The 25221-nt window shown below is 44.5% G+C and overlaps 1 protein-coding gene across 3 annotated transcripts in view; it reads left to right on the top strand.

The window, feature by feature from the left end:
- The first annotated feature begins 1152 nt into the window (after positions 1–1152).
- Positions 1153–25221, top strand: part of MARCHF8 (membrane associated ring-CH-type finger 8) — an 84682-nt gene continuing 60613 nt past the window's right edge. For all 3 annotated transcript variants that reach the window (XM_072340696.1, XM_072340695.1, XM_072340694.1), the window contains exons 1-2: positions 1153–1439; positions 21253–21431. In XM_072340696.1, coding sequence (XP_072196797.1) covers positions 21336–21431 — 96 coding nt within the window. In that variant the 5' untranslated portion in view covers positions 1153–1439; positions 21253–21335. The remainder of the gene's footprint in view (positions 1440–21252; positions 21432–25221) is intronic.

Raw genomic sequence — 25221 nt, 5'->3', positions numbered from 1 at the left:
GTAACTTTGCTTCCGTTGGCAATTAAGGGTTTTTTGCTGATGGCTTGTGGTGGCTTCTTTCAGTTCAGGCCTGAGCATTTGGTATTATATATCAAGGAAGGTCTGCCCTCTGTACAGCTGTACTTCGGCTTAATTTCTGCTTCCATTGGGCTATGCCAACAGGCCCCGTGCTGGTCTGGCACACAGCACAGGGTACACCCACAGATACTCTCCCAGCCTGGAAAATGATTCAAGCAAGAAGGACCGAATGTCTGAGGGAAGCAAACTGGCTCCTCCAGGACTTCCCAGCTGCCTCAAGGTAAGCCAGTGGCACAGCGGACCATGGATCTCTTTACAAGGCAGGACTGTGCTACACTGCACCAAAGGACGTGGTTATCATCACACAGAAGCATCCCTGTCCTCTGTCTTCTAAGGCAGTGTAAGGTAGGTCTGCCTTCTTCTGTCTGCATAGGACTGAACGGGAGCTGCAGGCACTCCTCTCAGAACAGTGCACTGCGTGCTCTGTAGGTGGAGCGTCTCGCTCCTGCACTGCATGGGGTGCCGGCCCTAACGCTGAGACGGTGACAACGTCAGCCCTGCACCACTGGGCCTGAAAGTCCACTGCAGCACGCGTTGTGTTGGGGGGTGGTCGTGCTCGGCATCGGAAGGGGCTGCGCTGCTCAGTGTGTCCACCTTCTCACTGTAGTCCAAGGGGAAGTGTTGTCACTGTAGATTCAATGTGAAGAAGTGCAGACAGATGAAAAACTTTGACCAGGTTCAGGGAACGGACTCGCGTATGTTGGCAGGTGCTCTTGTTTGCTGACCGGTGTTTCTCCGCTGTGCTGCAGGCAGGAACAGGGGTGCTTTTTCACTTATTCCCACTAAGCCAGGTCGGAGCAGATCCCCCCCCAACAGCATTTCGTCGCAAAAACCCTCACCTCTTTTCTATGCGCCGTTCACTTATTCCAGCATACAGCAAACAGACGTTCGTTACCCGTTTCTGTCTTCGGGAAGAAATGACGAAACGCACCGAAGTATAGAATAGCTCCCGTGGCCGCCCTGCTGCTCTCGGCATCTCGGTCCCGCCCCGCCCTCGCTCCCACGTTGGTGCCGTGCTGCTGCGGACAGGTGCCGGGCAGGTCCGCTTGGAGACACGGAGCGACCCCCGCACGCCGGGGCTGAGCAGAGCACCCCGTCCCGCCCCGCTTCCCCGTCCTCCTCCGGGCCATGGCGGCGGGGGCGGGCCGGGGCGGGGCGGAGCGGTGACGGGCAGCCCGGCCGGCCGCGGAACCGCCGTAAACAGCGGGCGAGGGAGCCGGGGCTGCCCCAGCCCCGCGGGAGCCCAGCCGCTCCCGGCCCTCGGAGCCGCGGCTCGCCGCCCGCCGGCCCGGGCATGGACAGCAGCAGCCGCCGCAGCCGGAGGAGGAGCCGCCGGCCCGGGCCCTGCGCGGGGCACCAAGGTAGGCTCGGCCGCCGCCCCGACCGCGGGGAGCCGCCGCTTCCTCCGGGCTCCGGCGCGGGGGGGGGCCGGGCCGCTCGTCCCACGCCCGCGGGCACCGCGGCAGCGCCCTCCGCCCGCAGGTGACGGCGAGCAACAGGCGGCGGCCGAGCGGCCCTCGGAGCGGGGCGCTGCCGGGAGCGGCTCCAGGTGCGGCCGTAAGAGGCTTTCCCCGCTGCCGACGGCTTTGTCTGCTCAGCCTGACCTCGTCTCGCGGCGCGTTGGTGCTGGAGGTATTAGCGGTGCTTGGGAGGAACCGAGAGACGATCAGCTGGGGGGGAGAGGCGCTGGTTTTGCGCTGCGTTTGTTTCGGAGGAGGACGCGAATTTGCATTCGGGTGGCAATGTAGAGTGGAGGCGATCGGAGTGAAAACTTTACGCAAGGTGTGCTGTCATAACCCGACCGTACGGAGCCGTGCAGCTGCGTGACAGGCGGAGAAATAGCCCGAATTCTTTCATGCCTCCAGGAGCTGGTGAGCAGATAAAGTGCTCCTCGAGTTGTTCTCGGGCGTAACGCTAACTACAACACGCCGGGAGTGCGAGTCAGGCTCAAAGCAGAACGTACATAGCCGAGCTTAGGGTTGCAGTGTGAGAACGCAAGCGGCACCGCCTTTGGAACCGGCAAAGTGCGTGAGCAGAGTCAGCCCGCAGCGCTCATTTTGAGAACGTCTGCCTTTAGTTTGAGTAGAGTCAGGCCAGTCTGGGGTCGAACCTGCCACAGATTAGTGGAGGAAAATTTTCTTTGAAAATGCTTATTTGTCAAACCTGTGTTGTTTCCTTTGATGCCTGTCAATGACCATGAATTCCTATCGATGTGTTGTGTTATGCTGAGCTTGCATCTGGAGCGGGACAGCTGGGAACACCAAAGGGTCCTGGCTGAAGGATGCGTGTCTGCTGCGGGATGTCGGGAGCTGTGACCCAGCTGTTGGTGCCAGGCTGCCTGGAGCACTGCACTGTCAGAGCCAGACCTTCCCCAGGATGTCATTGTGCTGCAGCTGCTGAGACTGATAGGACTAACAAAGACTGAGCGACTGTCTTTTCACTGGGGACTTCGTGTAACTTTGGTTATATCCTATAGGAACCCAAAGAAGTTCAGAATTCACTGGTTGGTTGTTGTGGTGGTGTTTGGGGATGTTTCTTTGACTTGACTTTCTGCTAGCCCTAGTCAGCAGGTGCGCTAAAAGAGGTAAGCCAGTGGGAAAGAGCCAGGTTTCTATTATGGGCTGTCAGGTCAGAATAAAAGCTGTAACAATTTCCATAACTCAGCCTTTGTCAGGGCTGGTAGAGGCGCCCAAGTGAAGCAGTTACCATTCTAACACTAGGAAATCCACCTGTCTCCTGGCTGATTTAGCTCAGACTGGATTGTCGTGAGGAAGTACTGATTCAGCAGGCCGCCCACTTCCTACAGGATGAGGGGTTTTTAATTTCTGTTATTGCAGTCTAACCATTTGGACAGGCAACTCTCCTGCGTCCAATGGTGAAAGGTGTTACCCTGTCCATCTGCTGAGGCTGTCGGCACCTGCTTTGGCAGCACACCAAACTCTCTTCTCAGCCAGCCTGGTTTCCTTACTGCTGTTCCAAGCACCATTATTAGTGGGGGAAGCAGATTAGTGCAGGAGCGTGGCTGCTCCCAGTAGGACTGACCAGGGGAGGAGTAGCAGGTTATCCTTAATTTCTGCAGCGTAAGGAAAATGAGTCTTCTGCTCTTAGTCTTACCTGTCAAACGCAGTCAGCCCTGAGGTGACTGATAGCTGGCTTCATAAATGGCTGTTGGAGACTCTAGTGAGAATGACCATTTGCTATGAGAAGCAAGGACAGGAATGACTGTACCATTTTTTATTTATGATTTTTATTTTGTTCTGTGTAAGTCTTGTACAAGGAGCTCCCGGTCCTGTAGAAGCGTCTCATGAGTATTCTGTAAGAGGTGGTTGCTGAGCTCCTTTGCCAAATGAATAGGCTGTGATGGGAAGAGCTTGCAGGATCTTGGGTGCTGTTTGTGCTGTCTGCTTGTGGCAGAGCTCGGCACTCTCCAGGAGTTTGGATGCTGTTGGCAAGATGGGGAGGCACTTCCCCTCTGCAGCAAGAGAGGTGGAACAGAGGAGGGAAGAAGTATAACTTATTTGTAGGCAGAGAGCTGTTGTTTCAAGTGCACTGAGTTTTTGTCATGGCACCTTTTAGGAAAAGCATCTTCTGCTTTTTTCTTGCCTGATTCTTACTGTACATTCCAAACTCTGTGGTGTGTTTCTCTTAGTGTACGTTCTAAAGAAATGCACAGGAAATGGTTCAAATGCCCAATTCTGTCAGATGTCAGAGAAAGTTAATGTTGTCTGTGCCTCTCCAAACCTACCCCAACATTTTAATTGCACGGGAAGGTTTGGCCATCCAGAACTTCTGCAAGCAGCAAAGCAGCATGGAAGACACTCAACAATTCAGCCAAATCCCCCTGTGGAAATACTGTCTTGTTTTCTTAATTATGGCTGTTCTGGCCTCTGAGACCCTTGAACTGCTCATCCTCTTTTGAAACACTGCTTAGCAAAATAGGTCATCTCTGGCCCTGCGTTTTGTTTGATTGGTTCATAGGGCCTGAAGATGTTATCTGTTCCTGGATAGCTGTTTCCTGCTGCTCTCGTGGGAAGTTCCTGTAATTCCAAGTGATTGCTCTTGTCTGGATTTCACACCCACTGCTTCCTCCCTTGTGTCTAAAACAAATGGGATATTAATTTGTCTAACTGGGTAGCATGGTGTGTTGAGTTTGTGGCCACTTCTATGGAAAATGGCGCTTTTGTCACTTCAGGACATGCTTAATTAATTTAATCCACTGTATTAGTGTATATAAATAGTGATTAGCAAAGCTGTGGAAAGGTCTAAGGAAAACTAAAATTCTGGGAAAGTGTCAAGTCTAGGCCAGGAGGTATTAGAGGGGGAAATTTCTTGGGGAATAAGCCGTGGTGTTACTGCCTGCTCTGCTGCTTTCATTTCTGAAAGATGTAGTGTGAGCTGCTGCAGGAACAGCCCATGCAAACCACGTAAAGCACACATCTAATTCAGCAAAGGAATTCCTGTAGTGAGATATGGATACAGCCACGTTCACAGAAGTTGTGCAGAGCTTGCAGTTACTTCTGCTATACTCACTTGTGTGTTGACCTCAAAGGTCTGTAGCGGGACTCATTGATCCTTATGGGTCCCTTTCAACTCCGGATGTTCTGTGGTCTGGTGGCAGCCTGCACAGCATGGCAGAGCTTGTGTTAGACTTGCTGGGTGGGATTTCTGGAAGTGAAGTTCCGCACCTCCAGATCTTTTCTTCTTTACTGAGTCAGGGCCAGTGTCACTATTTCTGTCATTTGACCTTTCCTGAGAACACCACTTGGCCAAAGAGCTTCTCATTTCCAAAGCAGATTCTCCTTTAGTGCTTACCACAATATTTGTGTAGGTCTTTTATCAAGGAATGTAACATGTAACCGCATTCCTGCAAAGCACTGAACAACCACATAACAGATTACATTGTGTTTATTGATTCTGGGGTAGGTAAGTGGATGAGGTGCCCTTGCAAAGTCTTTGCAAGCACTGGGTTGGTTTGTTTTCTTCAACTGTTCAATGCAACTAACAATAGATTCTAAGAGCCATGTTGTTCTTAAATGTAACTCACCACCAGACAGTTCACAAACAGCCACAGAGATCTCAGCCATCAAGGGTTACTAGTGCTTCCAGTTTATTTCCCCAGAGAATGGGGAATGCTGGCCTTCTCTCTGTGCCCAGCTGGTCAGCAAGGTTGGGCTGCTGTGGGGGAAAGGTGCATGCAAATAGCTGTTCAACTGTCTGCCTTCTAAAATAGATTCCTCTCTGGAGTTTGCCTGAGAGACCTCCAGACAGGTAAGGGAGATTGGCAGCACATCTTGAATTCAGCCAGAGACCTGACAGAATGTCACGGCTGATTGAGAACGCTGTTGGAATTTCTGATGCCAGATGCATGTCTGATAGGTCACAAAATATTAACATTCTAGAAACTGTGGCTGAGCTTTTCCTACTTTTTTTTTTTTTTTTCTTTATGAAATGAGATGCACAGTCAACTAATAAGATGAGCATTTTACTGTTCAAGGCTCATTAAAGGATATCAGTTTTATACCTTGCAAGCAGCCGGAATTGGTACAGAACATAAAGGTTGTGTATATGGTGGTGGATAACTCCTGAGCTTCAGTTCTGTAAACCTTGATATCTGCCCCTAGAGTTTCTGTCCTTAAAGGGCACCAGGAGGGCAGATACATGTCAGCAGCCCAGAGTGCAGGTGGGGCTGCTCATGGACAGCTGTGCCACTTTTCTTTCTAATATGAGGAATTGAATTTAGGAATCTCATTTCTCAGATGACTGAGAATGGCTGAGGGCAGCTTTCCCCCCAGCTTTGGCTGTGACTTCACTAAGGTTCTCAGTTTGCACACTGCAAAGGATAAGAGGTTCATTTCAAGGAACAAAACATTCCCAGCTGTTCTTCCCCAAGCAGGTAGTTTGCCTTCTGCCCTGTCCTGAATGTAGGACAGGAACCACTTCTCTTTGAATCAAGGAGGTCAGATAAAGCACAGAGAGGAAGGGAAGCGTGGTGACAGACCAGAAGTATGTACGTGGATACAAGGTTACACACAATGTTGCTACTTTTTAGAAAAGTAAACCAATACTTGTAGCTTCCCTTCTTCTCACCTACTTTGTATTCAACAAGCTTTTCAGTTCTGCTTTATTACATGTACAGCGGAGAAGAGTACCTGTAAGAATAAAGATGGCATTTCTTAACAGGCAGATAGGCTTCCCCTGGGTCTGATTTGCTGGTTCTAATGACCAGAATAATTTGTCACTCTGACTCATTCTCTGCTAATAGCTCCATGCCGTCAGTGCAGCTTGAAGATGGGGATTTGCTGTTGTTCAGAGCTGGGTTTTGGGTTCCGGTCTCCTGTTACCCAGGAATGTGTGCAGTAGTGGGGATCCACACATCACTGTTCCCTTCTTGATGGGTTTATTTTTTGACAGAAGAATTTTGCCTTTTGAGGGCCATTTGAATGATATCAATATATCAGGAAGCAACAAGTTCCCCATGTACAAATTGCTTTATATCACCAATTAAACACTGAGGAAATTTTTATACAGCTCTCACTATGGTGGAGAGCTTCATGTGGCAGTGGGCACGAACCTGGCCTCTACCTTCCTGTGGGCAGGTGATGCTGCATGGACTGTTAATGGGAATGCCTCTTCTGATAGCAGCCAGTTCTTTAACATCATTCTCAATGACTTTGAAAAGCATCTTCTGCTGACAGCACCTCCAAAGCCCAAGGGGCTGTGGTGGGACGAGGGACCTCCTGTGACTGTTTATATTTGCTTTCACTGCCACTGGCTCCTCATGTCATCCAGGACAGAGGATTAATCTCTTTGATCCCTCTATTTCTAGTTGTAAAAACACAGTGTGCTATTGAGGATGATTCACTATTAGGCCAGTCCTTGTTATAATCTCTTGTAACTGCAAATGCATTGGTCAGAAAAGGAAGGCTAATGAAAAATGTGACATACTTGTTACATAATATGGGAAGATGGATGGATAGTGTGGAACACGAAGTCATGGACTGTAGAGCTCTGCCATGCTTTCATACCATGGGCCTTGTTATAGCATGGGATTCTTGCAGATGCCCCATCATGCCCTCCCTGAGTGTCATTTTGTGCTTTTCTCTCCCATGGCCACCTTCAGCAGACTGCTCTTAAGGGACTTACGCTGGACAGCTTGATGAACTCTGTTACGATAGAGAGTGAAAGTTGGTGGTGGCTTTCCTGTTCTTAATAAGCCCAGTAAAGTCTGACATATCAGAGCAATGTGAGAAGTACAAGGTTGTAGTTTATGGTATGTGACAACAGAGTTCAGAATATATGTGGGAACAGCCTGGGAGGGTTATAAGAAGTTTTTGGTTTTTCCTTCCTTTCAGTTAAGTGAAATGAGTTTTTCCTGTAGTTCTGCATCCAAAGTGTTGTCCATTTAAGTGTGATTATCATCATCATAACTTCGGGGTCATTTTTGTGTAGAGCCTGCCAGAACTCAGCTGGAGGTGCCAGAACTTGAAAGGACACTTGCTGTCAATGAATTTCCTCTACCTCAGCCCATAACCAGTCATTTATATTCAAACTGCTTCAGCGTGCACAAGTGTGTATATACATATGTGCATTCATACACACATGTAATGTGTAATAAAACAAGTAGACTACAAACTTACAGAGGAACTGCTGATTTTTGATACTGAGAATAAACTCAAAATGAGAGGATTTTCTTGTTCCAAACAGCATAAATGCGTGCACAACTAAATGGTGTCTTGCTGCAAAGAGAATGTAAGTCTGCACAGCTCTCTAAGGAAGCAGGAAGTTCACTTTGCAGCTAAAGGTTTGTTGCAAGATGCAGGAAATCTGAGTTCCTGCTTTCAGCCTGTATTTTCTGCTTCAGGCCACCTCACCTGTGCCTACCGTACGTCTCTGCCAGCTCAGGTATCATCTAGCCTGCCTACTATAATGCTCTTGGGCTTTTCTTAATGACTGGATTTCAGCCCACTTACTGATAGGAAATGTGCTTATGCAATCACACTGCTAGTAACTTCTGAACCTGATGGCCAAATGTCAGATATTTGCCGGAACAGCTGGCGTCACAGGAGGAAGGGAAAGTAAGCTGCAATGTCATGGCCAAGAGCTGCAGCCTCACCCTGTGCCAAAGCTCACAGAGATACATAGCACCTTTTTAGACACAAGACAGCCCACGTGAGTGGGTGACACTTGGCATGCTGCAACCGCAGGACACCAGAATGCAAGCTATCAGCGTGCCAATCCTTCTGCCCGTTGGATGGCCGCCTTTCTTTGCAAGGTGTTTAGAAAACTTGGGGAAAAACATAAGAACTGATGCTGAATTAGAATTGGCACTGTGCAGCAGCCTCTTCACAAAATTAATGTTTGATAACATAAGGGGGTGGAAGGAGGAGAGGTTCAGTTGTAAAATTACAGGAGGCTTGTCAGGCTGGCTCGGTCTTGAGAGGTAACAAGAAAAAAGAAGCATATTTGATTAAAAAAATTGAACGGGGGTTTAACTTTGCTCTTGATGTAATAACGCAGAAGCCCATAAAAGAGATCAGATTTCAGCCCTCTGAAAGGATTGGTGTCCTTACGCAGTTTGTTAATGCTGTATTGTCAAAATATCTCTGCTTTGGGGTGTGAAAACTCTGTAATTGCTGTTCAGCATGAGAAGTGTATTCTATTTCTGCGATTCACGTGATGACAGTTGTGTTCAGCTATTTTGTACCCTTCGTCCTAGGCTCAGACCTGAAAGGAAAGGATAACCTCTAAGCAAGACCCCTGGAGTTAAGTCTTTCAAGTGTTGTGAAAACATTCACCAAGTTGCTTTCATTATAAAACTGCAAGGCTTGAATGGGCTCTGTGTTGTTCTGTACAAGCTGCTACATGCTTTGACAGGAGAGTGAGAAAGAGCCATGCTCTGCTACACCTGAAGAGCTCTGCAGCTCGGAGGCATTTTAAAGGTGAGATGTTTTTTTACATATCCTTCTGGGAAGGAAGGAGAACTGCAGTGTGGTATTTTCCAGGCAAATTTCTGCACAGGTGAGGTTTGCAAGACCCCGCTGTAGTTATTGAATGGCTACAAGTTCAAAATTATTCTTCTTTCACCTTTCATGATCCATCCAGATACTTCTTTAAAAAAGAAGGTACATGGCTTTGCTTCTAAGTAGACAGTGTACAAGTGAAAGACTAGAGCTGCATCTTCAAAGCTTCGTGTTCAAAGCCACAGGACTCAGCCCTGCCAGAGCTCTATGCCATGTACCAGGGTTGCCTGAGTGCCTCTTGCTTTTTACTCCTCAGTAGCATTGCTTCTCAGTTGCTTGTGGTACATGGTGTATGCTGGTGGTGTATGCTGATGCAGTCTTTCTATGCAGTCTTTCATTGGTTCTCTTCTTCCTGGGATCTGAGTCCCCCATGGTCAATGTGTGGTGTTTTGGGGACCCTGAGACACTTGTATCTGCACCAGGCATAGGCTTTTGTTCACCAGTGGTGTTGGTATTAGTTTCTCCAAGTACATCATTAAGAGAAAGGAATAAGAAATCTTCATTCATTGATTACCCTGGCAAGAAGCAAGCACAGCATTGTGCAGTACAGCTGTTTGAGAGTCTGAGCACAAGGAACAGTGTCAGGACCAGTTCTTTAGACAGGAGCATCCATCATGCATGTGTCTCTTGTCTGTGGTCTCCTGTTGTGTGTGTTAGACATTTATTATGTATGGTTGCCTGCTTTCTCTGTGTATTTGAGTTCAACTTGTCACCTGGGACACATGCCATCTCTGAATGCCCACTGGGAAGTTTTCATGTCTGCATTTTCACACTGCAATGTCATGGGTGCTTCACTTGGACTTGGTGAGCCTGTGATGCCAGGAGGCATCCTGCTGGTTGGCTCCTGCCAGCTGACTTTTCAGGTCCTCCATAGCTGCCATATGTAAGCTCGAGTCCCGTGTGGGCCTGACAGAGCCTCTCTTAACGGGCTGTGCCTGCTGCTTGTGGGAGGCTGCAGGTATGGCTCTGCTCTAGGGCAGTAGCTTTGTTCAGGGAAGGTGTGTTTGCCAGTTGTACCTTGGTACTTTGGTATTACTGTGCTTTCCACAAGTCCCTGCAAGCAGTATATTTATCCCCATTCACTTGGTTGTAACTGACATTATTTCTTTTGTAAAGAAGGGAAGGAAACCCCAAGCTGATCATCCAACTCTGTCTTCCTTTGAGCCATATCCTGTGAGCCTCATGGGTGCTCCTTGTGATTGATGTAATCTAACTAATGTACATAAGAGACATCTGAGTTACAATAGGGAATTTAATAAGATGAGGAAGCCATTGAGTTTCAAGTCTGAGAGTGGTTTGTGTCAGTGGAGGAGGGGAATGGAAAGCAGCGTGACAGTGTATCATATCCCACTATGGCCACACCGTGGACATGCAGAGGTACAGACCAGCTTCTCCCATGTGTGGTTTGCCCTCAGCAGCTCCTGGGAGCCAGGGAAGAGCTGGTGAGCTTCTGAGATGAGCCCTTTGTATGCTTTCTTCTTCCTTCACTAGGACGTGCCAAAAAAAGGGAAGAAAATCTCTGGGAGGCCAAGTCATGCTTTAGCCTGGTGAGCAATGACACAGTGCAGTGTGCTGCTGCTGGGCCTCCTGAGATGCTCTATATAGAATATGCCACTGCGGCATGGCAGCTGTCAGAGGGACAGGTTGCTCAGTGTGTAGCTGCCTTTGCTGCTGTGCGAAGATAGCTGTGCCTTTCCTAGACATCTTTATCTCCCCTTGCAATTCCTTCTCGGCTTTACACAAGAATCCTGCAGCTCTTAAGAAGTCTCTTCTGGGCTGAGTGATAGCTGCTTTCCCTCTTCTCTGTTCCCAGCAAAGATGACTGATAGATGATGGCTTTTGAAGAGATACTAAATGTTGCATTGGAAGTTGGTGCCTAAAACATAGTTCTAAGAAAGGCAGTGACTCACTTATAACTCGGTGGCACTGGCTCAATCAGATGGCTGCTAAAAATAACCCACCTTCTAATTCCACCCTTGATCTCTAATTGGAGAAGTATTCTAATTTATAATCTGCAGATAGGGCAAGGTCAGAGATTTGAAGTGAAATCTCTGATTTGCCAGTTAGGGGAGTTGGTGTTTGGAGGAGGCATTCTGGGGGGAGACTAGCTCAGAGTGATGGCACTGGCTTTGCCCTGAGCTCTTGCTGAAGCTTTTCCCCAGCCAGATGCTGTAGGGTGCTGTTTTGTCAGCATGCTTTTTGGATAAAGAAAGATGCCCTTATTTCTCTATCATGCTAGTTCAGCAGACATTTGTATTATGATTTTGTAGTAATATTTTACCTACTCTTTGTTTGACCTCATCAGGTTCAATACTCTCCTCTTTCCAACAGTATACTTTCTTCCAGTATTAATAACATTTCAGCTAAAAAAAAATGACCTTTTCCTTCTTGCCTTCCATTTCAACCAATACCTGATAGAAACAGTAGTTCCATCTAGATTTTGTCCTCATTAATGTTTCAGATTTTAAAATAGTGCTCATGTGCACCAGAATTACATGGGCTTTATTCAGTACACTTGGCTCATCACACTGGCTCCTGTCTAAACTAATTTAACGGAAAGCACATCCATTAGGGAAGAAGACAGAAAAGCCACTTATAAATGTGATAAAGTTGGAAGATGTGACATGTCGATTGATATTGGTGATGTGGTCATGATCCTGAATTTATTTTAAACATTTCCCTGTATGAACAACTTCCCATATCGACTTTGCTTACCATATGCGTATACCCAGGAACCCTCTCACTGGCCTAGCTCAGAAGAAAGCTGGTAGTAACCTTGTTTTGTGTGACAATCCATTGCTCTCTAATGGCCTAAGCTTCTCAACACCTTTACTGGTCACCTGAAAATTGCTTTGAGCATCTTCTGGAGGAAAAACAAAAAGTCATTTAAATGGCAGTGGTGTGTTGTGAGTCACCCAAGCTGCAGGAGGCAAATCTGTGTAATTCTTACAAACAGGCATCATTTCTGTTTACCTGGACACTTGGCTTAGGCTTTGCAGCCTTCTGCAGCTGCCTGTAATTCACAGGCTTTAGAAATCCTACTTTAATGCTGGTGATAGACAGCTGCAATACATTTTTCATAGGACTGCATACAGAACATGTTAGTGCATAGGTGGAGTTTCATAGTGTTTCTCCAGAATTCTTGTAAGATGTTTATTTGAAGAAGTAAAGGATCTAATATGGAATGGGACAGAAAGGGTCAACACTTGATTGCAGAACAAAGAACAAGGGCAGAGGGTGAGGAAGTAACCAGTGGACACTTGGTTTCTTGTAAGTGTAAGAAAGGAATCCACAGTCGTGTATTCAGCTCATGATCGCATCAAGAGGCTATTTTAGGTACAGTGGGGATGAATGGGCTTTTATAGATCATGGTAAGGAGTGCCTTGTATGTGGGCTCAGTGATGCCAGCTCCTTCTTTTCTAGTGGCAGAGTGGGGCTATGGGGGAGGATATGCAGACTCAACACACGCCTTGCAGCACGCTTGCATGAAATAACTGGCTAATGAAAGGAAACTGTTTTTGCTGACACTTCGGTGCTGCCAGTGTGTGTTGGTGTCAGCCCTGTGTTGCATGGGGAGCTGGGGCATGGGAAGCCTGGCTGTTTGTCAGCGCACTGAAATTGGCTGCCTCGGCTTTAAACTGCACCAGGGACACTTGAGATAAGAAGAGAATGTGCAGCCTTTTTAATGTTACTGCATGCCCTGTGACAGGGTTGTGTCTGGGAGAGACCATCTTGTTCTGGTGCTGGAGGGAGATTAATTCTGTTCAGACCCAGACCCTCTGTGTGCTTCACACAGCTTTGCTATTTAGTGATAATGCTATTACACAGGGGTTCTTATAGAATCAGAGAATCCTTAGAGTTGGAAGGTACCATTCAAGATCATCTAGTTCAGCTCCTCTACAACAAACGGGGATATGCACAGCCTGATCCAGTTACCCAGAGCCTGATTCAGCTTCATCTTGAAAGTCCACAGGGACGGGGCACCTAACCACATCTGTGGGCAACCTGTTCCAGTGTCTCGCTGTCCTCACTGTAAATGACCCTGTATCTAACCTAAATATACCCTTCATAGTACCACTATCACATTGAAATTAATGAGAAGTACTGTATTTGTTTCTCTAGCTGGTCTGTCAAATCAAGGATCTGGTGACTGTGACCATGCAGGCGTGAACCTGAGGAGTGATTAACACCTGTCCTGCTGTTATCACTGGTCTGACTGCAGTGCCTGGGATCATGGTGGTACCAGATACAGTGTATTGCTACAGTAAAGAGCAATGCCAGTGCCACAGAAGTTATCTGTGTATGTGAAGCAGATGGGAAGTGGGCAAGGGGAAGTACTGCTATCCTTCCATTGCACAGAGAGGTCAAGTGAAGAACTTAAACACTTTGACTTTCTGAACCCCAGCTGGTGAGGACACCTCTTTAGTGCTGATATTTAGGGGGAGAAAAGATGAGCACTTGTGCACGTGGGGCAGTGGATCCCACAGCTTTTTATCCTTTCTAAAGCATGACCTCTTGTGCAGGTGGCAATGCTGGTCCTCCCCCTGAAAAGGGAAGCTCTTGGTGTCAGCTCTTGGTGTCAGCTAATGTATGGAGAAGGCATTAGTATGGAAAAAGACCAAAAAAGCCATGAAATGTTCAGGCATAAGGTGTCTACATTTCCAATAAAAAGCTCTCACTGAAAGCTATTGAAGTTCAATGACCTGTATGTAGTATTCCACTGGATTTAAGATTTATTTACAGTTTAACTCTCTTAACTTCAGGGACTTCAGGTAGCTATTTTTTGCATCAGCAGGTCAGGTTATTTCTAAACGTGGGAAAAAGTGGTTGAAAACAGAACTTAGTGTCATACATGTTTGCAGAAGAATCAAGTAGAGAATGCTTGTTACATTGACCTTCTTGCTTTGCACTTGAGCTTTTGAAGAATCTGGTTTGGAGCTCTCTAATTTCTGCTTTGTGCAAGTTCTAAGGAATGTAGTTTTTAGTTATTTCCTTAGAAGGAGCTTAGCAGTATGTCATAGTGATGCAGAAATCTAGATTTATTTTTAAGATTTCCAGAGTAAAGATATGCTGTAACTCTTTATTAACAGGCTTAAGTTATCTGAGATTTAACCCATGAATCATTCAAAAGAAATACATTCTGATGTGCACCAATTTGGAAATTTAATATTCACGCAGGGACAAAGAGGCAATGATTTCATACTAATTCAAAACACAGAATCGTTTAGTAAATACTATGTTCTTTTCACTCTGGCTTAGGAGGAATGGTTTGCCTAGCAGCAATTAAACAATAGTGAAAAACGTTGCTTAGGCGCCTGTTGTTCATAAATAACTTTCACAAATGTTATCCTCTGATGTACTGGAAAATAAGTGATGTAGCACAGGATTTTCCTAGAAATACATCATTGTTATCCATGTATAATACAGAATGTGAGCAATGTCCTCATTGAACAATAATGAAATTGTTTTGTTTCTTTGCTATCTTGTGTTGTAAATATTTACACTGCTTGAGAAGCACAGGCTTTCTTTGTCCGCAAGTAAATTTATGCATTTGTTTTTAATGGTCTTTATTAATTTTGAAGATAAAGATACAGGGCAATTTTTCCCTTAATATCAGAACTGAGATTATTGAACCTTAAAATGATCACAGTAGAGAATGGAGATGATCACAAGTTATAGGTCCTGCCTTATGTCAGGTAGATTTGCAAAGGTATTTTGGCACAGATTTCTCTCACTGGTCTGTATGTGTGTTTGTGTTTTTCAAAACCTGCAGGAATAGGTGTGGTGCTGTTGCGTGTTGTTATCAGACTGAATATTACAAAGAAGTAGTCATTCCTATAATAAAGAAAATATTAGTTTGAGCCATGTGATCTGAATTTGGTTCTAAAGTGTGGATTCAGTGCTGATTCAGGGGGAGGAATGTCTGCTCTAGAGGACATGAATTTTTCAGAAAGCCAACTTCTGGTTACTGTGTGGGAGTTAAGGGGATCGTGGCCAGCAGTGATAACAAGGCAAGCCCTGTGTGTGCTGTGATACTGCATCCTGCCTGGAGCAGAGCCATGGAGACTTGCAGATTGCTGCATGATCCACGTTCCAGACCTGTTCTGTTGGGAAGCACCCCAGGGCAGGAAGATGTGCTTAACATGAAGGGGTGAGGTGAAATGGTGATAGCCTGGGCACTACAAGAATCAACACTCCCGGTATGAATGGCTGTGAACTGCAGCTGAGTTCAGCAGCCCTGGCTGTTGCCCTCTCAGTCCCCTCACCCTCAAGGGTTCTCAGTGAAAGGAGAATGAAACTTCAGCTTTACCTCTGCATTTTTTTTCGTTGTAGTCAGAGACTGTCCCTGCAATAACCTCTGTTTCTGAGGTGCAAATCATGCTCATCTTCCACTGAAAACAAGAGAAGGGATTGATAAGAGCTCTGGGACCATTATTTACTGATCCTGCAATTTAACAGCTTTCTTGTCTACTTCCATTAGGCAGAAATGTTTGTAGAAACAATCGTATTTGTATTTAGAGAGGAGGCAGTCAGAGCTGGCAGATACCCCGCTTTCTTTTTGCTGTGTGTAATTTGCAGCTGTATGTTCCTGTGTCTTTAGAAGCTTTCTAAAGGAACATCTGGGATATGCAAAAGGATCTCTTGTCCCCTTTCTAAATCTTCCTTTTCAGCTAAGCAACAACATGATATTTAAAAAGAAATTAGAAGAAAAATATTTTTGTTTTGAAGCTCATTATTTTTAGTACACTTGCAGGTGGAAGAAAGGAGGAACTGAGATAATAAAGTGAGAAGTTGCTGCAGAGTTAGTAAACGTTGCAAGATATATGTACATAGGCATAGCTGTAAATAGCAGTAATTCAGAATTAGATCTGTGTAGAGCAAGGTCTGAGTCTAAGGGTTCTTTTCACTTTTGACATTGAACTAACCCTGAAATGCTAAAGGTTCTGTAGGGAAAGTAGTGTCAGTTTCTCTCCATTCTCAACTTTAGCTTTCTTGATTAGATTTGACAAGTTAACAAATGCATGTGAAGTGCATAAGCCTTGATGACATCTCTTAAATGGTGCTGTTAACAAAGTACTGATTAAGCTTCAGTAAAACAAAATGAAGCACAGATGCAGGATCCGCTTTTTGAAAATGCACATCTGTCATCTCTAGGAAAGAATTATGTAAGCTACATTAGTAGGGGAGGAGTCCTGACAAGCTCAAAATAAAATAAATAAAAGCTTCAAACTGAAGCCTACACAAGCTAATAGGATTGGAGATATTTGCAAATATGGAATATGTAGTGTACAGAAAGTAGCATAGGATAGCATATGTATAGGCCACAGCCAGTTTGAATGTCAGGACAGGTAAGCAAGTAGGGTGCACATGTGTTTTTTGAGTACTGCATGAGTGCTTCTAAATTTGAACACACACATGCACACACATGAAAGAGATTTTTACGCTCATGGGACTTTGAGACTTCATATTATGGCCTCCAGCAGAAAAGCAAATTCCAAAGCTGCATTAATAGATTATTTTGAGTCTCACTTAGGGAAAATAAGCAGTACACCATCTTTGAGCAGCATGTTTTTCAGAGGGTTTCTATTCCTGTTTGGGTTGGGTTTCATGCTGTGTAGGGGGGAGTTCCAGGCACTCACAGCCGTGTTCTACCAGCCTTCAGGGCAGTACTTCCCACCCTGCAGCTGGTGCATGCCCTGAGCTCCACGAACTCCATTAGCTCCACTGCAGGGTATTCATGGCATTGCATAGCACTGCAGTGAATGGATTATCTGGACTGCAGTGATTTGTGTCTTTATTTTTAACTTGCACATCCCCCAGAAGACTGACCTATGTGTTACGTCTCACTGTCATCAATGGGAACTAAAGGAATTGAAGAGAAGTGTAAGAAACCTCAAGGCAGACAGGAATAACTCTCAGGTGAAATTCTTTCCAGTTCTCGTGTTAGCAGCTATTCTCTTGCTTATGCCACAGGTTACAAGGTTTATCTTTCACGCACACGGTGGCAGATTCTTTTATAATCCAGGGACTCTATTCTTTAAATAGGGAAACAGCTGAGATATTTGTCTTCTTTTTCTCCTCTGAGCAATGTCAAGTGTGTGCATGCACACTCATACATCCACAGGATGCTTTCCTTTTGGTGCAGCCTATCTGTGTCTGCAGCCAGTGCCACAACAGCTCAAGAGCTTCTGCTGCACTTCTCTACCATGTGCTATGTAAAATGAGAATATGGTAAACTTTGAAGTTTAAATAAGATAATAAGATCTGCAGTTCATAATCCATATTTTTAGATTCTTTTGGATATCAAACTACAGACAGGAAACTATTATTTGTGTTCGCTTGCCCTGTCTAGAACTTTGATCTAGACCTAGATCTCTCTTTGATCTAGATCTCTAGATCTAAATTTTTGTTTAGCCTTTATTTTGGAACATGTGATGGACAGAAAAGCTGCAGTAAGTGGCAGGTTGAGACAGCAGCATGCCTTCCTGTGCCTTGGTCCTTCCAGTGGCACATCTCATGAAGCAGGCCAGCAGGTCACAGAGTATTAGGTTCCCCTCGAGGCTGACACATGTCCTGGTTTCCTCTGTGAGGCCTGGTGGGGTGAGTGATGGAAATGGGATTGCAAATAGTCCCCCAGCTGCTTTTGCTGTGGTGAGTTTGTCTGCTGATGTCAGTTGTTCCCCCTCGTGTACTCAATGCTGATGACCCAAAGGAATCTGATTTTCTGTTGCTGTCAGGGGATGCAGTGTTCAGGAGGATGCCCCAACACTAGACCCCAGTCACACGTTTGCCTTTCCTCCCCATTTCCTCCTTGAGTACTGTAAAGGACAGTTTGTCTGATTCCCTCTGAATCTTGCTGATGTTTCTGTGGCTGTGGGGTTCTGACATAACTGAGGTCTGATGTTATCTGAAACCAGCTGATGTGGTTTCAGGTGTGTTAGAAGCCTCTGAAGGGTCCATCTATGAAAACAGGTTCAGCTCATTGTCATTTGATGAATACCCAAACTCCCTATAGTTTTTTGTTTTTTTTTTTTTTGTTTTTTTGTTTTTTTAAGTATTTTTCTCTAATGAACAGTATGTGAGCAGCCAGGAGGGCAGGGGAAGAGGATTCCTCATCCTTCTCAGGCAAATGACTGCCTTCCTTGTGGCACTTGGTTCACATACGTGCACTCTGTTTGACTTCCCTGCCATCCCATGATTACATCATCTTTTCAGGCAAAATGGAGCTGGAGTGTCTTTCCTCTACAAGTGGGACAGCATCCACACCAGTGGTCTTGGGGCTTCTCATGTGTGTGGGGTTCACAGCCTGAATCTTCCACAAGTAGGAGGAAATCGAGCTATCTGCTACCTTCAGGGTGTGTTCAGCTGTTGTTTCCATGGGAAGAGGTGCTTTGGTGATAGGATTGCTCACTTTGTTCAAGGGAAGACTTACACATCTAACTATGTACTGGTGGTTACAAATCCTGAGTAGAAGGGAGCACCTAGGAGTTGTCCCCTTGCCTTAGCATTGCCTGCTGGGAGGCCCTTCTGTCAGGCCTCTGGTTTGATGTGTTTACAGCTTTCTTATGTCTTTATTCTTCCTGTCCCTGGAGGTGTTCAAGGTGAGGTTGGATGGGGCCCTGAGCATCCTGGTATTAGATACAGAGGTTAGCAATCTTACCTGTGGCAGGGGAATTGGAGCTTGATGGATCACTGAGGTCCCTTCCAACCCAAGCCATTCTATGATTCTCACGTGCTGAACTCCTCACTGTGGAGCCCACAGTGTTAATTCATCTGTGGAAAAAATCCCACAGAGCTTGTTGCAATTAGCTTTTTACGGAGAGGCATTGTTTTTCTGGCATCCTTGTCAGTAGGCGCGTGGCACTGCAGATGGTTGACTTGTGTAACTTTATCATTTAATTAGTGCTGTGGAGCTAAGGTGCTTCAGGTTGGGACTGGCAGGCCTTGAGTGTGTGGTTGTTAGGTTCCTTCCATGCTGGAGGCATACGGTGTAGCATCTGGGGTAAGGTTAGAGCTTTTCCTAAGCTGCTATTGAACAAAGGCAGGCTTTATTGAGTGTCTACCCAGCTGCTCTATCAGAAGAAGGCTGTTTTACATCATCTTTGAATATCTAATTGGATTATATCTTTCAGAGGATTCTAACATGCTATCCGTAAAATACCTGCAGAAAAACTGGTCTGATTTGTTTGTTGGAATCAGAGGGATTTAGCTGTGTTTTCTAATAATTTTCCTTGCTCTCCTTACAGCAGTAAAATGCCCTTGTCTGCAAGCCCACAATCCTTTTTGAGGGCTGCAGACTGGGCTCTGTTTCCACACCCCTTGGCTCAGTCATTGCTGACGGTAGCACAAGACATATTACCTGACAGAGTTTCATTGGAGCTTGACGATCCCTGGATTTCATTTATGTTTTCTCGGGGAAAAAACCTTTAATTCCTGCTTTGTTTATTGCAGTTTGCTATTCCTGTCTCAGCCTATGCTTATCTCTCTTACGGCACTTCCAGCTTGGCTCCTTTAGATGATGAGGCTAAATGGGTGTGGAGGACTTGGAGAAGTTCAGGGTTCTTTCTCTTTGTGCTAGAGTTGCATTTCGGTAGTGCTGGTAAGTCCCATGTTTGCCTCTGTCCTTCAATAAGGAAGTGTCCTTGCTGTTGCTTGTTCACACTTACAGATTTTTTTTTTTTTATTTGATATCACTATGTTTAGAAGTTATGGAGGTGTTGCCTTACGGTATGTTGCCTTGGCACTGATGAAAGCAATATAAATCCTGACTAGGTGTCAGCAACACTCTTGAATTTGGTTGATCACTCTAATGGACATCCAGCGTCCTTGGGAAGCAGAAGGCTTTGCGTGTGGTTTTGTTTTTGCCCATGATGTGCTGTATGACCTCTGACAACTCTTTTCCCACTCAGTAGATAGAAGATTCTGAGCCATCATTCCTTGCATAAAATGACTCAGGATGGGTGTGTTGTGGTTTGGGCTTTTTTTTCCCCCTGTTTAATCAAAAGCAGTCAAAGATCCCACAACACTCCTGTGGAGCCTGGTAGAAATAGGACCACACCAGCATCTTTTGCATAATCAACCTGGGAAACTCGACCTATCTTTATAACTTCCAATTAATTAAATATTCAAGAAGCAACATACACCGTATGTGCTAAGGGTGTGCAGTGCTGGGTTATAACACTTCCAAACTGTTAAGCATTGTAATATATAGAACATCTATCTGTTCCTTGTTTTCTGGCAGATTAAAAAACGAATCAAAAAGTAGAATGTTATGAAAACGTAAGAACAATGCTTCATCCAATTGCCCCACTTTGTCTCCGCTGTGGTAATTCCTCTCTAATCATTTCCTTAAACACAATTGATTGTGTCTAATTTGCAACAGGGTTATGTTCCAACTAAATGCTCCATGAACGTACATGTTTCAAAAAGCTTTTAATCTAATAGCAGGTATGGCTAATTATGCCCCTCTTTCAGATTAGTTGCCAAATTTGGCAAATTTATGTCTATTACTGTCTTTTCTATGTGTAATGCAGAAGAATAAATTGTGTGCAGCCTGGTGAATTCCTGATTCCCAGCAAGGGATTTTGATTATAATACTCTCCAGTTGCCTTAAGAAAGGAAAAGCTCACATGATGTATCTTGCTATTGTTGGTACATGTTTGGATTAATTATTGGAGCCAAATGCAGTGGTTAAAAACACACAGCACTCAGCCGGACTGGGGACTGTACCTGAGGCAGTGTAAGAAACTCCCTGCACCAGCCTTGCTCTCTGCACTTCATGCAGCACACTCCTGCTGCTCAGCATGAAGAGCTGCTCATCCGCCTACTCCTCTCTACCCACACAGTCTCAAGCACGAGCCCTGCCCTGTGTCCTGCTCTTGGACCACTTCCCGAACTGTTGATAACTTACTTATTTATTTGCATAAACTGTGCTCTGGCCTTTCTGGCTGTAGCTCTTGAAAAGTCCTGTGTCTTTTTTCACCCAACCAGAACTCTTTCTTGTTCAGAAGGCACAGAGAAGGCAAGAGGTGCACCCTGGTCTAACTGATAGCTTCGTTTTGCAAATAATTGCATTTCAAAATACTTCGTGGTTTTTTTTTTTATGTTTGTTTGTTTGTTTGTTTTACTTTTAATTTTTATTATTTTGTTTTAGGTGCAAGACCTGACAATGGCACTGAATGAGCACTGCCTTCAAGCCTCCTTCCTGTAAGTGATAGGACCAAACAAGGCGGTGTGATGAACATGCCACTGCATCAAATCTCTGTCATTCCAGCTCAGGATGTTACCTCTTCCAGAGTCCCCAGGAGCAAGACCAAAGACAAAGAAGAACAGGTAATGACAGAAAAATTCTATTTTCACAGGAAGTTATCTGAACATAAAAAGGTAGGGAGAAACATCAGATTTGATTCTGATCCAAAAACACAACTCCTTGCAAGATTGCTTCTTTAAGAGAAAATGCATGTTAAACTAATTATTTCTAATTAGCATTCTAATATTTGCCATTTCAAAGTAGATGGCTGCAAAATGCATTGTCATTAAAGCTGTTGCAGGTGTATTTTCCTGAAGATAAGATTTGTATTCTTTACTTGGGAGCAAACTTGTGAGTGAAAATTTTGGTGGTCTTCTGTACTTATGAAACATGAAATGCAAAAATCTGAAGTATCTAATGGTTGCAAGGTTAAGAGAATTTAATTACTAGGCTGCTTAAAAAATAATTATTAAGGACATAATGTGTATGATCTTTGGGTATCAACCTCATTTAGACTCTGGGCTGTGTCTCTGTTCAAGCCAAATGTCTTTGTGTGCATCATGTTTTAGTTTATGCTAAAGCTGCATTGAATTTTGCATTATCTGCCAGTTCCACAGAAACCGTTTAATGTTCTTACAGCTTTACCCTAGTACAAGAGCAGTTCAAAAGAACATTCATGTTGTGGAGCAACTGCAAGGGCAGGCTTGTTCTGTAAACTAGGAGCATGTATTCAGCAGTGGTCAGATTCTCAGGAGACACAGAGCAGAGCTCTTGCAGATTGGGCACAGCTGAAGCATAAGGGACCGCAAAGGCACTGTCATGTTATGGGAAGGGATTCACTGAGACTAACTTTAGGTAGAATTTTAAGAAAAAATGTTGTTTCTGATGTGTTAGGAAATTCTGCTTTGAGTAGCCCTTTCACCCATGAGCTGACCAGACAGCTCCTACATAATTTTGTGGTTTGTCAGCAAAAAATCTGTTGTCTCATGGTTGTGTTTTTGGAGTCTTTATCTCATTAAAATTCTTAAAATGGATTGTAGTCCTTCACATTCTTAAACCAGTAATTAATTTCCTGGATTCCTGAATCCAGGTAGATTGACTTGGCACTAGTTTTGGTTGCCAGAATTAGGCAAGAAGTTGTCTTCACAGTTGAGATGCTTTAAGTCATTGAGGCATCTTGTCTCAGGAGTCCGCCAGAATCTCTCACTTCCTAACCTACAGTAAGTAACAGCAGTCCATGAATGCTCTGGGCAGCTCTCTGGATAAGAGGACTTTTTTGTTGCTTCTTTTGGACTCCTGCCATAAAGAAACACTGTGCTCTGAGAGAGCATGAAACAGTTCCCCTGTAAATACATGATGGTTCTCTGAATTGGCTACTTTCCAGTTAGGTCATGTGAATTAGGAGGCCAATCAGATTAGAATGACCTGTGGTAACTGTTTGACCATGCACTGAGCTCAGAAGCGAGAGTCCCAAGTCTCTTTCTAAACCTTCTCTTTTGTTTCTGACACAGCACCTTCAGATACAGGGTGCAAGAGGAAGAAATTATAGAACATCACCAGTGTATTTTCAATCATTTCAGACCACCCGTGATGTGTATGAGGTAGATATCACTGCAAGATAAAAAGTACAATTCTCCATTGAGCAAATTTGCTTAGTGGTTGCAGGTGGTTTTCCCACCTTGGATAACATCTGCAGTTCCAGATACCAGGTAAAAATAAGAAAGCATTTGCACTGCAGTTTTGTACATTCTGTACAAATTCAGTGAAACGCCAGTGCTCCTCTCTTTCAGTAGTGTAACTTTCCATTATGCAACATGGTTTGCAGTTACTTCTCTGTGTTGTGACTGGCCTGGACACCATTCTTGCATGGATTTCTACAAAAATATGTAATGGATTTTTAGGAGCGAGTGGAGCATTTTACAGTTTGATTTAAGTACCTCAATTTTCTTTCCTTTCCTTTTCTCTATAATGAAGTGATCCTTACTTCTAATAGCAGTAAGTGCCTCAAGCCATTGTGTACACTGTGGTCTTAGAAAGTTTTGAATAGTACAAAGCCACTTGCCAATCTGAACAAAATCAAACAAACCCCAAATCGCAATCACAGTCAGTATTACCTTTCAAAAGATAATATGGAGGTTTACTGTATAATAGCAGGTTCTTAGACCAAGGGCATCTCCAGGTGTGTGCTTTGTAGACTGAGTTGACTCTGTACATATCTGCCTTGTTTATTACCAAACTTGGCTAAAACCAAAGTATATGAAAGTTGAATGTCAGCTAACAGATCAAAGTTTGGCTTACTTTTATTCTTGTTTTGGTTTACTTTTCCTTTGGGAGCTTGATATTTCAAACTAGACCATTAGCTTGTCTGTACCTGCATAAGCCATTCAGAGAAAGAGCTCAAGAAGCACAGCAGCAAAAAGTGAAGCACCCTTGTGCCTAGAGAGGGAACTTTGTCAGTCTGAGGAAAGTTAGTTTCTGATTTCTTCTCCAGAAGGATGATGTTTTATTTCGCGTTCACCTATCTTTTGTGAATACAGATGTGTTTAATTTTCCACATTATGTTTATAAGAAGTGCAGAGAGAATTTTGTCCAGCTGAATAGTTCAGATTTCTATTTGCGCTCTTTCTTGCTTCTGATCAAGATGTAGCTTTGATATTTCAAGTTAAGGCTTGACTGGTTTTAGTAATGGTTTTCCTTGCTACAAGAGCGAGTTTTCTGGACTAGTGGTTTGGGACTAACTGTGAAAAACAGCAAGAAATCCTTACCACCATTATTACACAACAATTTATCAAAGCAGATAATCTGTAGTCCTTGGGCATGTCTCATGTAGGTTCAGTACATGAGGAAGTCTGTGGCAGAAATCCTACTGCATTTGAAAAGGTGGTAAGGTACACAACACCTGCCTGCCATTTCTGTTTTAGGTCTTCAGAAGTGATGATTAGAATGATGTTTAATAGTGGAGCCTGGTAGATCCTCATTCAGGTTAGTGTGATTTTTGAGATTTGAAGTAGTTGAAAACTGTGGTTACCAACACTCTTTGATGAAACTTTGTCCATTTTCACAGTAAAAATGGGGAAGGTCATAAAGGAATTACTACTCTTGCATTTAACTCAGATGAACCGTTAGCTTTAAGAGCTATTAATAACCATCATTAGCTTCTTACTTATCCTTTACTAGGAATAGCCTCATACTTACCTGCCTTAAGGGAGAGTCGCTCTATTGTTTGTGAAGTGCAACAGATTCTGCCCCTTTGGTGGCTATCCTGCTGATAGTGATGTTTCCTGACATATCCAACAGACAGCCCTCAGCACTTGAAGTGGAAATGAGGCAGTGATGCTGGCATGTGGTTAAGGTGTTGTTCTGATGTCATTCTGTGGCAGGATATTGCTTGATGAGAGGTTTGTGCCCTACAGGTTGTTTGTAAAAATTAGTATGGTGAGTGAAGCTCTCTAACTAAAGCTTTTACACTGCCCTTCTGAAAACATATGAGTAACTTCTATGCTGTGGCCACCTGTGCTATGATCTCATAGGCAGATCATGGATGGGCTGATCAAGTGTGAATGGGAGATCATGGGATGCTGCTGCAAACCACTTTGGGCACTCAATGGCCTGGATGTGGGAAGTGATACTGAGTTCCTCTCAAATTGTGTGTAGCAAAGATCATATATTGCAAAAGCAGATACATGTTCCAGTCAAATTTAAACATCAGTTTTATTTCACTGGCTGAAACTCTTTTGCCCTCTGTTCTGGAGCAACTGCCTTCTTGTCTGTAAGTGCTGTTAAGTAATTGGCTGCTATGTGCTCGGCAGAGATTTTGTAACAATCTCGTGCATCTTCATGTGCTGTCTTGGAGGTGCTGTGACTACCTGATTT

The sequence above is a fragment of the Excalfactoria chinensis genome, chromosome 6 (genome assembly GCF_039878825.1).
Source record: "Excalfactoria chinensis isolate bCotChi1 chromosome 6, bCotChi1.hap2, whole genome shotgun sequence".
Taxonomy (NCBI): Eukaryota; Metazoa; Chordata; class Aves; order Galliformes; family Phasianidae; genus Excalfactoria; species Excalfactoria chinensis.
The sequence above is the reverse complement of the archived record's forward strand: the minus strand, read 5'-3'. Positions and strand labels throughout refer to the sequence as shown.